Below are 17,411 nucleotides of genomic sequence, written 5' to 3'. Positions count from 1 at the left end.
CTGAAGAGCCTCTTGATGAAAGTGAAAGAGGAGAGTGAAAAAGTTGGCTTAAAACTCAACATTCAGAAATCTAAGATCATGGCATCTGGTCCCATCACTTCATGGCAAACAGATTCTGAAACAATGGAAACAGAGACTTTATTTTTTGGGGCTCCAAAATCACTGCAGATGGTGACAGCAGCCATGAAATTAAAAGATGCTTGCTCCTTGAAAGAAAAGCTATGACAAACCTAGACAGCATATTAAAAAAGCAGACTTTGCCGATGTAGGTCCGTCTAGTCAAAGCTGTGGTTTTTCCAGTATTTATGTGTCGATGTGAGAGTTGGACTATAAAGAAAGCTGAGCAGTGAAGAATTGATGCTTTTGAACTGTGGTGTTGGAGAAGACTCTTGAGAGTCGCTTGGACTGCAAGGAGATCAAACCAGTCAGTCCTAAAGGAAATCAATCCTGAATATTCTTTGGAATGACTGATGCTGAAGTTGACGCTCCAATATTTTGAGCACCTGATGTGAAGAACTGACTCACTGGAAAAGACCCTGATGCTGGGAAAGATTGAAGGCAGGAGAAGAAGGGGATGACAGAGGATGAGGTGGTTGGATGCCATCACCAACTGAATGGACTTGAGTTTGAGTAAACTTCTGGAGATGGTGATGGACAAGGGAGCCTGGCGTGCTGCAGTCCATGGGTCGCAAAGAGTCAGACACGACTGAGTGACTGAACTGAACTGAACTGATGGAGAATCCCATGGACAGAGGAGCATGGTGGGCTAGAGTCCATAGGGTTGCAAAGTGTCAGACATGACTGAGCAACTAGCACATACACACAATGATGGCTTTAAGACATTTATCGTCTGCTTAGACTTTCTTTTCTAGATTTCATGCTTTTGCTTTATGAATTGGATATCTGATAAACTTCCAGAACTTAGCTCTAAAACTGTGCTCTGCTTCTTCCCTCAAATCTAGTTCACATATAGTCTTTCTAATCTTAGATAATGACTACTCCTTATTTTCTAGTCAACACCCTTGAAATCATCTTTTTTCTTATGCCCCAATTCATAGAATTTGTCAGCAAATTCTATTCAGTGCACCTTCAAAATGTACCCAGAATCCAGCCCTCTTCTCTTTATGGGATTGTAGCAATTTCTGCGCTTCCACCATTGCCTCTCTGCAATCTGTTATCTACTTGGTTAGCAGTATGATCTTGTTATAGTGTAAGTCAATCTTGTCACTTCTCTGCTCAAAGCACTCTGGTACTTCTATAGCTTCCCAACTCACTTAGTAAAAGCCTGGGTCTTTAAAATGACTTACAAAACAAAATATGTATCCCCTAAATCGAAGCAGTGTTTCTGTGATCTCATCTCCTGGTATGCTGTCACTGTTGACTGGCCACTCTGGCTTCCCCAAAAACATGAAATTCATATTCTTGAATCAAGGTCTTTCTACTTGCAGTTCCCTTTGCTTAAAATTTTATTTTCTGCAGAGAGCTTCATTTCCTTCAAGTCATTTGCTAGATGTCATCATCTGAGTGGGCCTTCTCTGGCCACTGTGTTTAAAATTACAGCCTTCATAAACATGTGAACACACACACACATAGGCACACATATTCTGTCTTCCCACTCCCTCCTTGCTTTATTTTATTCCATAGTACATACTATCACCCAACTATCATATATATATTTCTTTTTTATCTGCTACTCCTGTAAGGACAGAATTGTTTGTTAGTTTAATGCTACATCCCTAATAACTAGAACAGTGCATAATGCATACCTTATGTTCTTAATAAATGGGGTTGAACAAATTGAAAATCGGAATTTATGGGAAAAAATGAAATAGATATACATATACATTTTATACTGTATAGTTTATAATTTTAGAAAACAGTCGTTGTAGGCTTTGGTAAAAGAAGTTTGATTATCTGGTCAAGAAATTCCTTTTTATAGTTGTTCGCAAATCTTCGCTTGAGACAAACCCCAGTTCCAGATCATAGGCTACTCCCTCACATGTTAATTCCAATGTGTAACCTGGATATATGGAGAATAGAATGAATACTATATAAAAATTAATACTATAAAAAATGTCATAAAATATAGTTGATGTGTTGGGAGATCAAAGAAGGCCCTAACTCATACAAGTACCATGTATGAGTTTGGCAAACTGTGTGTGGTGTGTAATCATTTACTTTTTGCTTAGTTGTAGCCAGATTATCTCTTTATGGTATTTTGGTGTTTTCTTCCCTTAAATCTTCATGGACAATATATAGTCCTCTGACAGTTTTTATTTGAAAGCCTTTTGAAAGTTTTATATTCATAAAACTAGTGTGGAATTCTGACTCTCAGCATTTAACTGAACTAAGTTATATTAATAATAATTACCAGACGTTTTAAGAAATGATGATTTTTTGTTGTTAAAGACTATCTCATCAAGAAAAGAAGAAAGCTCTGAACAGGAAGAATTTTAAGAAATGATTGTGTGAAAATTTCCAAAACTGTATTGTAAACTATAATAATGTAATTTGCTTTTATTAATAAAGGTTAAATATGAGTGCTTGGCAGAGGAGATCAAAATAGGAGATTATTACCTGAGATTACTATTGGAGGAAGATGAGAATGAAGACAGTGGATCAATTAAGCGATCGTAAGCTACTCTTCATATCGTTATATTTGTTTTCACTGTTAGTCTCATGGTTAATTCTATTATGAATTTTTTTTTTTAATCTAGGTATGAATTTTTCAATGAACTTTATCATCGTTTCCTACTCACCCCAAAAGTAAACATGAAGTGTTTATGTTTACAAGCCCTTGCTATTGTTTATGGCAGATGTCATGAAGAAATAGGACCTTTTACAGATACAAGATATATCATTGGAATGTTAGAAAGGGTAAGGATGTCAGTAAAAGAAACTGCTATTTGATAATGTCACTGGAGTATATGTTAAATTTTCAGAACTAAAGTACTATTTGATCACATTGCTGCCAGAACTTTCTACCTGAGTTTTTCTGTTGTTTATATTATACTTATTTAAATATAAGTTAGGAAAACAGGGAAATAACTAATGGGTTAGCATTTGTCCATGTCAGTTTATTTTTTTAGTTGCTACTTGTGAACTTTAGTGACCTATTTGCCAATCTTTAAGTATGGATGAATTAGACAGGTGTATAAAAGAAATAGTGACTTTCAGAGTTGAATATTCTTTTGAAATGGACATTTTGGAAGAATCTTAAATGATGCTAGCATACTAAGCTTCAAAGTGTAAAAATAGTAAAACTTTTAGAAAGGGAACCTTGAGTTAGCATAGTTTAGGAGTGTTTTTTTTTTTTTTTTTTAATTTAATAAAGTTTGTTTAACATTTGAGCAAGGTGAGACAAGAACAAACTGACGTATTCATCCATTATACAGCTCAAATTTGAGCATTACTTACCTCTTACAGTTTATACATCTTATTCTTTCGTTTTGTGTTTGCATTCCTTTTAACAATTTAAATTTCAGTGTTTCAGCCTTAGAATCATTTCACCAGTTTTTAAAATGGTCGTTGGTGCTTGCTATAATTGCCTTAACTCTCAGCCATACTTTGTGGGATAGAAAACTGGTTCTGAGTAAGTTCAGAGAACAGACCCAGGAAATAACCAGATGAAAATTCTTTATTTCACTGTTACACCAGATTTCACAATTGAATTCTAATTCACTCTTATTCGAGTGAACCTGAGTACTTGTGACATAGCATTTGTGTTTTAGGCAGATAAATTTTTTCTTATTGTGTTCATGATTATGTGAATTATGTGAAATATCATTAATCAGTTCTTTATAATTTTTACTTGAGAGTATCATTGGGCCAATTTTTTCATTTATTTCAGTTTTTAATGTGCATTCTTAAAGGCTATATATTAATCTGTTTATGACTTAAAGTATCTGCCTTTCTAGAGAAATTAGACATGTTTTATAAAGTTACAAAAAATGTAAGACATTGAGAAATTGCAGTTATTGACAGTCTTCTCTGATATTCTTTGTTTGCAGGATGACGTTATTTCTTTTTGGCTGTTGGTTGGCTTTGTCCAGTGATGATAATGTCTTAATCTGTGTTTGTATTTATTCACTTCTGACTAAATTCTTGTTTATTTCAATAGTGTACAGATAAACTTGAACGGGATAGGTTGATCCTCTTCCTTAACAAGTTGATCCTTAATAAGGTACAGTATTTTGCATAATATGCTGCTGTTTCCAAGTTAAGTCACACATATGTAAAGAAGAGAAATGATTACCGTGTGGATTAATTATCAAGACATGGTTCTTGTCTAATTTTCTCTTTTTAGATCAGGAAACTCTGTGTGCACTCAACTCTTGAAGGGAAAAGTTCTTGCCAGATGTTCATTTTTTTTTTTTAGTTGACACTGATTTGCTTAATTTCATTCTCATTTTTAGTAAATAATGCAGATGTTTTTCAATGAAATAAAATAAGTTCTATGAAAATTTAATTTCAATTATAATCTCTTCCTAACTTCTAAGAAATTATCAGTTTTATCTTGCTTACAAAAACAAACAGGAATTAAATTTTTTTAATATACTAGATTCTACTTCTAATTATAGAATAATCTATTTATTAACAAAAAGATATTGGAAAGATGGAGGATAACTACAGAACCAGAGTTTATTCCATCCAGTCTTTAATTTATTTTTGTTTTGCTCAGAACATATTTAAGTAAAAATTCTTTATGTGAACTCTCTGTAATATTGTTTTGCCTTTTTAACTTTTATCTAAATTGATACTCCTTGAACACAAAATTCTGAAAATACTGAGTAATACCATTTATATGTTAGTTTTTCCAAAGTGAATCCACATATTCCACATATATATTCCATATATTCCACATAAAAGGGTCTCTTCTTTGAGAACCTTTTAGGTAGTCATATCTGTTGGAGAGAAAGATTTTGAATTGTGTAAACATGTTTCTGTGTTTCAGAAAAATGTTAAGGACCTGATGGATTCAAATGGAATTAGAATCCTTGTGGATTTGCTTACCCTTGCACACCTCCATGTAAGCCGAGCTACAGTACCACTGCAGGTACGCATGCTTATCTAGATTTCATAAGTTTAACCTTCTTTGAATATGAATTTAGCATCAAAAGAATCATGACCTCAGATCAAAAGAATCTGGGACAACATTAAACCACTACCTGCATTCACATTATAGGGGTCCCAGAAGAAGAGAGTGAGTAAAAGGACCCGAGAAAATATTTGAAAAGATAATAGCTGAGAGCTTCCCTAACATGAGGGCTTCCCTGGTGACTCAGAGGGTAAAGAATCCACTTGCAATATGGGAGACCTAGGTTCAGTCCATGGAGAAGGGAATGGCAAGCAACTCAAGTATTCTTGCCATGAGAATTCCGTGGACAGAGTCGCCTGCTGGGCTACAGTCCATGGGGTCACGAAGAGTCAAATATGACTGAGCAACTTATGCTTACCCTAACGTGGGAAGGGAAGTAGTTAACCAAGTCCAGGAGGCACAGAGAGTCCCAGGCAGGATAAACCCAAGGAGGAACATACAAAACACATAGTAACCAAACTGACAAAAACTAAAGATAAAGGTAAAATATTAAAAGCAACAAGGGAAAAATGAGAACATGCAAGAGAACTCCCATCAGGCTATCAGCTCATTTCTCAGCAGAAACTCTTCAGGCCAGAAGGGAATGGCATGATATATTTAAAGTGATGAAAAGGAAGAACCTGCAACATTGCTGGGTGGAATATTTACCCAGCAAGACTCTCCTTCAGATTTGATGAATCAGAAAATTTCTAGACAAGCCAAAAGTTAAGAGAATTCAGCTTTACAACAAATGCTAAAGAAACTTCTCTAGGCAGGAACGAGAGAAGGAAAAAACCTACTTACAGAAAGTAAACCCAAAACAACTAAGAAAATAACAGGATCATACATATTGATGATTAACCTTCAATGTAAATGGATTAAATGCACCAAGCAAAAGACATAGACTGGCTGAGCAGATGAAAACATGTGCATATATGCACTGCCACTTACATATCACTCTGCGTGAATCCCCCCCAAATTGTATGCAATTATTTTATATTGTTAGGTTAATCATGTTTTCATTATGGCTTGCAGTTGTAATTACCTATGATTATGTAACTATTACTCAGTACCATTGTCTGATGATTAGTCAGCAGAAAAATAATAGAACTCTGTATCATCAAAACTACAATTTAACTGAAAGACTTCTTCTAATACCTAACTTAAGAGAAAGGATCTATACTTATCTCATTGGTGATATTTTTAGTGTTAATGTTAAATTTTTGTTTAATCTTTGAGGAGGTGAGTAGAATTGTGTACAAAGTGCTATTTCAGTATTCAGTTCAGTTCAGTTGCTCAGTCGTGTCTGACCCTTTGGGACCCCATGAACCGCAGCATGCCAGGCCTCCCTGTCCATCACCAACTCCCAGAGTCCACCCACCCAAACCCATGTCCATCGAGTCGATGATGCCATCCAATCATCTCATCCTCTGTCATCCCCTTCTCCTCCTGCCCTCAATCTTGCCCAGCATCAGGGTCTTTTCCAGGGAGTCAGCTCTTCGCATCAGGTGGCCAAAGGACTGGAGTTTCGCTTCAACATCAGTCCTTCCAAAGAACATCCAGGACTGATCTCCTTTAGGATGCACTAGTTGGATCTCCTTGCAGTCCAAGGGACTCTCAAGAGTCTTCTCCAACACCACAGTTCAAAAGCATCAATTCTTCGGTGCTCAGCCTTCTTCACAGTCCAACTCTCACATCCATACGTGACCACTGGAAAAACCATAGCCTTGACTAGACAGACCTTTGTTGGCAAAGTAATGTCTCTGCTTTTGAATATGCTATCTAGGTTGGTCATAACTTTCCTTCCAAGGAGTTAGTGTCTTTTAATTTCATGGCTGCAGTCACCATCTGCAGTGATTTTGGAGCCCCCAAAATAAAGTCAGCCACTGTTTCCACTGTTTCCCCATCTGTTTGCCATGAAGTGATAGGACTGGGTGCCATGATCTTAGTTTTCTGAATGTTGAGCTTTAAGCCAACTTTTTCACTCTCCTCTTTCACTTTCATCAAGAGGATTTTGAGTTCCTGTTCACTTTCTGCCATAAGGGTGGTGTCATCTGCGTATCTGAGGTTATTGATATTTCTCCGGGAAATCTTGATTCCTGCTTGTGCTTCTTTCAGCCCAGCGTTTCTCATGATGTACTCTGCGTAGAAGTTAAATAAGGAGGGTGACAATATACAGCCTTGACGTACTCCTTTCCCAATTTGGAACCAGTCTGTTGTTCCATGTCCAGTTCTAACTGTTGCTTCCTGACCTGCATTCAGGTTTCTCAAGAGGCAGGTCAGGTGGTCTAGTATTCCTGTCTCTTTCAGAATTTTCCAGTTTATTGTGATCTACACAGTCAAAGGCTTGGGCATGGTCAATAAAGCAGAAATAGCATTTTTTATTATTGGGTACAAGTAATAGTAATTATAACACTTGGATTACAAATGTACGGAAATACCAGACCACCTGACCTGCCTCTTGAGAAACCTATATGCAGGTCAGGAAGCAACAGTTAGAGCTGGACATGGAACAACAGACTGGTTCCAAATAGGAAAAGGAGTACGTCAAGGCTGTATATTGTCACCCTGCTTATTTAACTTCTACGCAGAATACATCATGAGAACCGCTGGGCTGGAAGAAGCACAAGCTGGAATCAAGATTTCCCGGAGAAATATCAATAACCTCAGATATGCAGATGACACCACCCTTATGGCAGAAAGTGAACAGGAACTCAAAATCCTCTTGATGAAAGTGAAAGAGGAGAGTGAAAAAGTTGGCTTAAAGCTCAACATTCAGAAAACTAAGATCATGGCACCCGGTCCTATCACTTCATGGCAAACAGATGGGGAAACAGTGGAAACAGTGGCTGACTTTATTTTGGGGGCTCCAAAATCACTGCAGATGGTGACTGCAGCCATGAAATTAAAAGACACTAACTCCTTGGAAGGAAAGTTATGACCAACCTAGATAGCATATTCAAAAGCAGAGACATTACTTTGCCAACAAAGGTCTGTCTAGTCAAGGCTATGGTTTTTCCAGTGGTCATGTATGGATGTGAGAGTTGGACTGTGAAGAAGGCTGAGCACCAAAGAATTGATGCTTTTGAACTGTGGTGTTGGAGAAGACTCTTGAGAGTCCCTTGGACTGCAAGGAGATCCAACTAGTGCATCCTAAAGGAGATCAGTCCTGGGTGTTCATTGGAAGGACTGATGCTGAAGCTCAAACTCCAATACTTTGGCCACCTCATGCGAAGAGTTGACTCATTGGAAAAGACCCTGATGCTGGGCAAGATTGAGGGCAGGAGGAGAAGGGGATGACAGAGGATGAGATGGTTGGATGGTATCACTGACTCGATGGACATGAATTTGGGTAAACTCCATGAGTTGGTGATATACAGGGAAGCCTGGCGTGCTGCGATTCATGGGGTCGCAAAGAGTAGGACAGTACTGAGTGACTGGACTGAACTAAGGTACTGTTACTATACACAATATAATAAATCTCTAAATCCCATAACAGCCCTCCCAGTTTACAGATGAGATAAAGGAACTACAGAGAGGCTAAGTATATTGTCCAAGATCACCTAATTATGGACAGAGCCAGAGTTAGAAGCCAGAATCTATGTTCTTAACTACTTTCCTATACCTCTATGTAAATCTAACTGAAAGCTGATAGTAATCAGGGTATTTAAATCATGTTTTATACTAAGTACATAAAAATTTTGTCCTAGATTGTCATAAACAGTGGTATATGAAATTGAAAGAATTATCTGTCATGAGGGTAGTAGGTTGAAAGTAACTATTTAAAAAAGCTGAATATCTTCCTGTGTAACTATTTGACCTCAGGTGTTTATTGAAATTTTCAGTTGTTGTAAATTTTTCCCTCAAAAAAACTTTAATATTTTAAGCATTGTATTTTTGGTTAATGGCCTGTGTTTGATTATATAGCTATTTGCAGTATTTGCTGCTAAAATTTTAGTGTCTGATAATTTATTACTGGGCTTCCTTGGTGGCTCAGATGGGTGAGAAGCTTCCTGCAAAGCAGGAGACCTAGGTTTGATCCCTGGATCAGGAAGATCCTCTGGAGAAGGGAATTGCTACCCACTTCAGTATTCTTGTCTGGAGAATTCCAAGGACAGAGAAGCCTAGTGGGCTACAGTCCATGGGTTCGCAAACCGTCAGACACTACGGAGCGACTAACACTTACTAATCAGGCATATAGATGTCTTTGAATTTAGCTTAGATTGCCAAGTGAATCGGAGAAGGCAATGGCACTCCACTCCAGTACTCTTGCCTGGAAAATCCCGTGGACAGAGGAGCCTGGCAGGCTGCAGTCCATGGGGTTGCTAGGAGTTGGACATGACTGAGCGACTTCACTTTTCACTTTCATGCACTGGAGAAGGAAATGGCAACCCACTCCAGTGTTCTTGCCTGGAGAATTCCAGGGACGGGGGAGCCTGGTGGGCTGCCATCTGTGGGATCGCACAGAGTCGGACACGACTGAAGTGACTTAGCTTAGCTAGCCAAGTGAATTTAGGAAACTGTTTACTTCATATGCATAATAACAAGTAGCATTTTAGTACTGTTAGGTGTCTAATTCTCAACTGTTAAAATCAGGTAATTTAAATTTTAGGTGGATTTCTAAGGACATATAAACTCAAGAAATTAGTGCTGTTTAACTTTTTATGATATCTGTCCCCTTAGACTTCTGCCTTGAAAAATAACTAAATCCTTTTAAAACTTAGAGCAATGTGATTGAAGCTGCTCCAGATATGAAGAGAGAGAGTGAAAAGGAATGGTACTTTGGCAATGCAGACAAAGAAAGGAGTGGGCCATATGGATTTCATGAGGTATGTGTTTCAGAGAAACTTTTCATGGAAGTCTTAGCCTTTTTAATGTCCTCCTGTTTAGCACATATAGAGATGTTTAGTATTTTAAATCTGTGATTTAATTTGCTATCATCAGTTCCAAGGACTTCATTTCAATTTGAAAGACTCACATATCTAGACACACACACACACACAACCATGTCTTTAATTCTTAGTTTTAAAAGCTGTTGGGACTTCCATAGTGGTTCAGTGATTAGGATTCCACGCTTCCACTGTAGGGGGCCCAGGTTTGATCCTTGGTGTGGGAACTTAAGTTCCCCTGTGCTATGGCATGATCAATGAATCAATAAATAAAACTATTTCAAGAGGAATGCATCCTCAGAATGCAATTAAACACTTTAAAAGCCGTTGTCATGGCATCCCTAATAATTATTAGGGAAATAGAAACAAAACTCAATGAGATACCACCTCACATCAGTCAGAATGACCATCATTAAAAACTCTACAAATAACAGATGCTGGAGAGGGTGTGGAGAAAAGGGAACCCCTCCTACACTGTTGATGGGACTGTAAACTGGTCCAGCCACTGTAGAAAACAGTATGGAGGTTCCTCAAAAAACTAAAAATAGAGTTGCCATATGATCTAGCAGTCTCACTCCTGGGCATATGTCCAAACAAAACTGTAATTCAGAAGGTACGTGCACCTGTATGTTCATAGCATCACTATTGACAGTAACCAAGACGTGCAAATAACCTAAATGTCTGTTGACAGATGGGTGGATAAAGAACAACACATGCAACACATGGTACCTAAATACAGTGGAATACTACTCAACCACAACAGAGAATGAAATAGTGCCATCTGTAGGAACATGGGTGCAACCAGAGATTATCACACTAAGTGAAGTACGTCAGAAAGAGATACTGTATATCACTTATATGTGGAATCTCAAATACGACACGAATGAACTTATACATGAAACCTAAACAGACTCAGAGACTTGTGGTTGCCAAGGAGGGAAAAAAGTCGGGGAGGGATGGATTGGGAGTTTGGAGTTAGCAGATGCAAGCTAGTATATATATAATAGAATGAATAAACAGCAAGGTCTTACTGTATAGCACAGGGAACTATGTTCAAGATCCTGTGACGAACCATAATGGAAAAGTATATGTGTGCAATAGAATGTACTTTGCTGTATAGCAGAAATTAACATTTTAAATCAAGTATACCTCAATAAAAAATTATTAAAATAAAAATTATAAAGTTTTGAGGTAGTGCTCAGATTTTTCATGAGTTTTATATAACAATAGCTATCTTAATAATTATGTTAAACAGTAATGCTTCTTTATGGTATGAACAGGTAGGTTTTAATATGCAGTCTTAAAGTCATTGAAAATTGCATATCCAGTTCAATAGCAACTTCCATCTGAACATCTGGTGATGTTTGGTCCTTCCCTCTCTCTCTCTTTTTTTGTTTCTTGCTGCTGCACCGCGTCTTTGTTTCTATGCCAGGCTTTCTCTCATTGCGGCAAGCGCAGGCCACTCTCTAGTTGTGGTGCATGGGCTTCTCAGTGTAGTGGCTTCTCTTGTGGAGCATGGGCTCTCGGGTGCGTGGGCTCCAGTAATTGCAGTACGTGGGCTCAATAGTTGTGATATGCAGGCTTTTAGTGCACGTGGGCTTCAGTAGTTTTGGCACATGGACTTAGTTACCCTGTGGCTTGTAACTTTCCTGGACTAGGGATCGAACCCATGTTCCCTGGATTGGCAGGAGGATTCTTTACCACTGGGCCACCTGCCCTGCAGGGAAGTCCTGCCCTCCCAGTCTTGACTTCCAGGCTAAGTTGGCATTTAGTCAAAGATAGTTTTATAGAAGACCAGGCCTTCTGCTTATATGTAATTTGGTTGTTTATACTCTGCCTATGGTTTTTATTATTTCGTATGTTTCTAATGCTCTGCAGTTTAACCAACTAAATGGTTATTTTCTAATATTAAACAAATTTGAGTGCCTGAAGGCCTGCCAACAAAATCTGTTGTTTTCTAATAGTGAATTTGCACATACATTTCATAGCTTTATATTTTCTGTGAAATAGAAAACATTAGCAAACTTCATTTTGTTTGGTCCGCTTGTAATAATGATGCCTTTGATTCATTTAGATGCAAGAATTGTGGACCAAAGGAATGTTAAATGCAAAAACCAGATGCTGGGCTCAAGGCATGGATGGATGGCGACCACTTCAGGCAATACCCCAGCTTAAGTGGTGTCTCTTAGCCAGTGGACAGGCTGTACTAAATGAAACTGACCTTGCCACCCTTATATTGAACATGTTGATCACAATGTGTGGTTATTTTCCAAGCAGGTAAAATGTAACTGAATATTTCCATGGTTAACAGGGACTCTAAAACATGTTGTTTTCCTCATTTTTATAGATGTTTTCTAAGGCATTGTATTTTTCTAGTGACTTAGAGCAAAGGTTTTCCATTTGTGACTTTTTGAGGGAATGCTGTTTTGAATTTTGGAGCTTCTTGAAATGATATAATGAAATAATCTGCAAATTTTATTGATAGGGTAGCTAAAAAGCAACTTCGTCTGGGAAGCTTCAAATAATCTTTAAAAATTGAGGTTTACTAGCTGTTCTCTATCAACAGTACAAGTTGTCATATTCATGTGATTGGGGTAGGAACATTTTGAAATAAACACTGTAGTTCATAATAGTGAGTGCCTAGTGCCTGCTCCTGATCTGTCAGGTTAGTCTCTCCTGGTTTAAGAACCTGAGTCTAGGCCCATATCTTGCCGCACTTGACTAGTGAAGGTATCCAGTGATAGTCATAATTGTAACCCTTGCATAGAACTTTTCAATTTTTATCAAACTTGAATATATATCATCTTGTTTTGTTACTATAATAAAGATATTTTGTCATGGAATTTACTGATTAGTTGTTGATCTTATAGTACTTGAGACTTTGATAATTCCAGTTCTCTAAAATATGAATTCAGGTCAAGCTTAAAAACATAGTTAGTATTCAGAAGTAATGTAGCATAAAAATTAAGGCCTTATCTGGAAAATACTGAGTAGTTAAAGTTTAAATTTATGTGAAAAGGTTTGATATGCCCTTTGGGGGTAATATCCACTGACAGTGTTTTGGACAACATCAAGTTTAATCAGTTAAATAGTAAATAAGAACCTCTGGCTGTTTTAGGGTACTGTTTTTCGAGGAAATCTTATGGAAGGAAATGAAATCCTATTAAGCAGTCAAATAGATTTAAACTAAAATACCTAATCATGTTCCCAGCTGTATGAGAGCTTAGTCTTCATTAACAAAAACATAAGGTAACATGCTTCATGCCTAGTAGAATGCCACATTCTCTGAACATACAAATTTTAATAAAGGTATTAAATTAAATATTAACCGTAGAAAATATTTTTCTAGGGATCAAGATAATGCCATCATTCGGCCTTTACCCAGAGTGAAAAGATTATTGTCAGACAATGCTTGCCTTCCCCATATTATTCAGGTAAGTTACTTTTATGTAATAAACTAGGAATAATATTTTCAGAATCGTTTTCCCTTATTTAACTGTATTGTGAGCACCGGTCTTTGTTTTATTGTAGTCTGTTCCATTTTCAAAAAACATGAATTACTGTGGAAGGGTGTACATCCAAGAGCCTAGAATTGGGAAGCCTCCAGGCTCCAGAATTTTCTCAAGATGTTTTTTTGATTATCTGTTCTTAAAAATCACAACAACATAATAACAGAAAGGTGACATGCTCAATTTTATGGTGCATGATGGTGTTTTTAGGGGTACTGTTGTAGGGAAGCATACAGCAGGCCACATATGTAGACGTGCTGGATTATATCTCAAGACATGGATGCAGCAGTCTTGTCAGCATTTTGAGTCTTCTTAGTTATATGTTTCCATGGATCTCAGCTGATCCAGAGTATTGAGTTGAAATTATATTGGATGTACTAAAGTATCTTTTATTTATTCCTTATTGTTATTCTACTCTGTGGGAAGTAAGCTGCCTAAACTCAAGATGAGCCCCAACTAAGTCAGTTCCTTGAGATTTCAGGTCATTGTTTTCCCTATCTATTGATTATTCTGTTGTCAGATCTAATTTTTTATATTAACCACACATTTTGTGACTTTAAAATATGTCAGTAACTTGTGCAGTTTGTATCTTTCAGTTGTACTTTGGTGTGAGAAGGGAGAGGAGAGTTACTCAGTATCATTTTATGTTCACAGATACATAATAGGTGCCTGTGAAAGTCACTGGTAATGAAAAAAAACTTGGAATATGACAGTGACAGGGCCCTATCAACTTTAAAAAAAATCTTCCCCAACTTCTGTTGTTTAAGCTTGCCAGCTTTTCAGTGTTCGTGTACTCTTCTGAAGAGCACTGCAGTTACTTCTTGCAGCTACTACCACCCTAGCCTAGATGTCTCTGTAGCTGCACATGTGACATGGTACAGGAGAAGGGTTTGTTTTCCATCCTGGCCTCTCTCCTCATGTAGATAAAGGACTGTGCCTAAAACATCTGCCTCTGCCAAACATTTTCCAATACTTACAAACTGAGAGAAAAGAAGTAGATGTAAACAAGGTTGAATTTCGGGCCAGGAAGGATTGACTGAAAAACAAATTTTAAGAGATGTGGTCAGCGTACCATGAAGTTTTGAGGGGAAGATATATTTTAATTAACCAAAAGTTCTTGGTAATATCTGAACAAGTATCAATAGAATGATAGAAGAAATTTATTGATAAACCTAGCTGCTTTTAAGCAGTTTGTGCCTCCTGTATTTTTTTATACCCTTAAAATAAAAAAGTTTCTTAGAAGCTGTTTTTGTTTTCACTTAATTTTCTATATTCTGGGAGGCCTTATTCTTGCAAAGCATAGTTAGGAAGCTGTAGTGTTTTTCAGGAACATTATCTATCTACATTGCTCGATACAGGTTTCTGTACATCATTTGACTATAAGAGCAATAACCAGTTTAACCATCTAATACAGCTTCAGGATTTTTGGAATGGTCTAGGATGTAGCAAATGAATATCCTAAGTTTTATGGTATAGTCACTATTTCAGATATTCTAGGTTGTTGCTTGTTAATTGCCATATTTTTGTTAGAGTGATGTCTAATCTTAACACCATTAACTCTAGGAAAAATCCTATGTTATTATGTCTCAGTTTTTCTTTTGTAAAATACGTCCTAGTACTATTTTACTATGTATAATCTAAATACCTTGTTGAATAGATAAGACACCAAAAACAGAAAAAAGTAAATTACTTGAAGACATATGGCTATGCAGTCTCATATACTGAATCTAGAACTTTGACCCCTAGTCTGAGCTAATACTTATTTTCATTATTGTAATTTTTTTACTGGTAGCGTTTGACTCCAAATTGGGGATTCCTCGAAAGTAAGTGTTCATAGCAAATTGAAATGTTACTTTTGTTAAGATAAAACTTACTAAATTTATCACATGTTTAGTCATAGCAGTACTTGACACTTTTTTTTTTTAATTAGTCCAGATGCATTCCAGAGATTCCAGATAGTTCCTTCAGTATTGCTAGCTCAGATTTCTGGAGATGGCATCTCTTGGTACCGTCTGATAGTAGCAGCCCTACTGGTATTTGGTTACCCTCTTGCCTGGTACCTGCACTTGCACTATTGTTTTTAGTGCTGTTCCCCTGAAAGCTGTGCTCTGCTCAGTTCTTTGAGTTCCCAAATAGTCTTCACAGGATGCTTCATTTCAAATAAACTGACCTGAAACTAACCCAAAGTGTAGCTACTCTTCTTTTTCCTTTTGTCATTAACAGAGAAGTCCATTCAGGAAGAGTCCTGCCCAGAAAACAATTTTCCCTCTAATCAAACAAAACAGCTTCAGGCATGGTTGGGCTTTTAATGAATAAGTCTTGATTACTTCTCTATTAATATTTTACTGTCTCTGCATTAAATCTATAAAATATTTTTCAAATCTGCTTAGAAGCTGGTAGACAAACATACTGAGTCAATCTGATTTTTATTTTACTACTTACTGCTTGGCTTCCCTCTTAGCTCAGTTGGTAAATCATCTGCCTGCAATGCAGGAGACCCAGGTTCAAGTCCTGTGTTGGGAAGATCCCCTGGAGAAGGAAATGGCAACCCACTCCAGTATTCTTGCCTGGAGAATCCCATGGACAGAGGAGTCTGGCAGGCTACAGTCCACAGATCTCAAGATCTGGTTTAGCGACTAAACCATCACCACCACTTTCTACTTAGGAGAAACTGTAACTTAAGCACATGAAATGCATAAAACCTAAGATGAATGATGATGTTGCAAGTTTTAATAGCCCAGTAACAAAAACATTTTATTTCTTTTTTTTAGCTACTGTTGACCTTTGACCCTATCCTTGTTGAGAAGGTTGCTATTTTGTTATACCATATTATGCAAGATAACCCACAGTTACCTCGACTTTATCTAAGTGGAGTATTTTTCTTCATCATGATGTATACAGGTTCCAATGTGCTTCCTGTTGCTCGGTAAAATTTATTTGAAATTATTTGAATTGTACATGGACAGATTTATTGAATTTATGTTTTGTGAGCATACCATTGCCTTTATTATATTTTTCATTTTAAGAGGTGTTTATATATCTGAAAATTTGAAAATTAGAAGATTGGGGAAAAGTTTTTCAGAATCACACCATTTTACCACATCTAACATAAAAATTGTATCATCATCTAGTATTTTAATCATACAGATTTAATGTATTTATATTGTTTTACATTTTGCTTTTTTCTTAAAATTGAGTAATTTTTTTATTATATAATTATTATATGACCATCATTAAAAATTTTTTCTAATTCATATAAATCTTGCCTTAAATAAAAATTCAGCAGTTTGAGAATATGGATTTACAAGTTTAAGAGCCTTTTTTTATGGCTTTTATTTATAAAAAAGATCTGGTCTTAGTCAGCAGGGTCCTACTGTATAGCACAGGGAACTATATTCAATATCCTGTGATAAACTGTAATAGAAAATAATATAAAAAAAGAATATATGTGTATAACTGAGTCATTTCACCATACAGTAGAGACTGGCACAACATAGTAAATCAACTATACTTCAAAAAAAAACCCAGTCTTAGAAAATTAAGGTTATTAAATCTAAATCAGTTCCTGTACCTGATAAGTAGTTTTTTTTCCCCCTAGATTTTTGAAGTACACACATACCAAACAGGCCTTCAAGTCAGAAGAGGTAAGCCAGATTAATCCTCTGAATATGGGACTTAATACTGGGGAACCTGTCCTGGTACTAACGTTTCCTAAGTTGTATATGTTTATTGGCTTATAAGCACTTGAAGGCAGATATTCTTTTATTCAAATTTTGCTTTCCTTGTGGTACCTTGCACAAAGAAAGTCTAAGCTAATGTTTTCAAATAAATATTGCCTATTAGACTTAATATATAAATTACAGATATGAGTATAACCTGACATTTGCTATCTATGAGTATAACTTGTTCCCTTTGTGTAAAATTTAATTAGTAGTG

At 36.7% G+C, this 17,411-nt stretch overlaps 1 protein-coding gene across 3 annotated transcripts in view; it reads left to right on the top strand.

Moving 5' to 3' along the window:
• Positions 1 to 17,411, top strand: part of DNAJC13 (DnaJ heat shock protein family (Hsp40) member C13) — a 163,847-nt gene that overhangs the window by 90,491 nt on the left and 55,945 nt on the right. For all 3 annotated transcript variants that reach the window (XM_005201940.5, NM_001113745.3, XM_059890073.1), the window contains 9 exons: positions 2,530 to 2,633; positions 2,718 to 2,877; positions 4,121 to 4,183; positions 4,955 to 5,056; positions 9,802 to 9,906; positions 12,041 to 12,243; positions 13,316 to 13,400; positions 16,247 to 16,401; positions 17,074 to 17,119. In XM_005201940.5, the coding sequence (XP_005201997.2) occupies positions 2,530 to 2,633; positions 2,718 to 2,877; positions 4,121 to 4,183; positions 4,955 to 5,056; positions 9,802 to 9,906; positions 12,041 to 12,243; positions 13,316 to 13,400; positions 16,247 to 16,401; positions 17,074 to 17,119 (1,023 nt within the window). The remainder of the gene's footprint in view (positions 1 to 2,529; positions 2,634 to 2,717; positions 2,878 to 4,120; positions 4,184 to 4,954; positions 5,057 to 9,801; positions 9,907 to 12,040; positions 12,244 to 13,315; positions 13,401 to 16,246; positions 16,402 to 17,073; positions 17,120 to 17,411) is intronic.

Source organism: Bos taurus, chromosome 1 (assembly GCF_002263795.3).
Source record: "Bos taurus isolate L1 Dominette 01449 registration number 42190680 breed Hereford chromosome 1, ARS-UCD2.0, whole genome shotgun sequence".
Classification (NCBI taxonomy): Eukaryota; Metazoa; Chordata; class Mammalia; order Artiodactyla; family Bovidae; genus Bos; species Bos taurus.
Note: the sequence above shows the minus strand (reverse complement) of the source record. Positions and strands in the feature narration are given on the sequence as shown.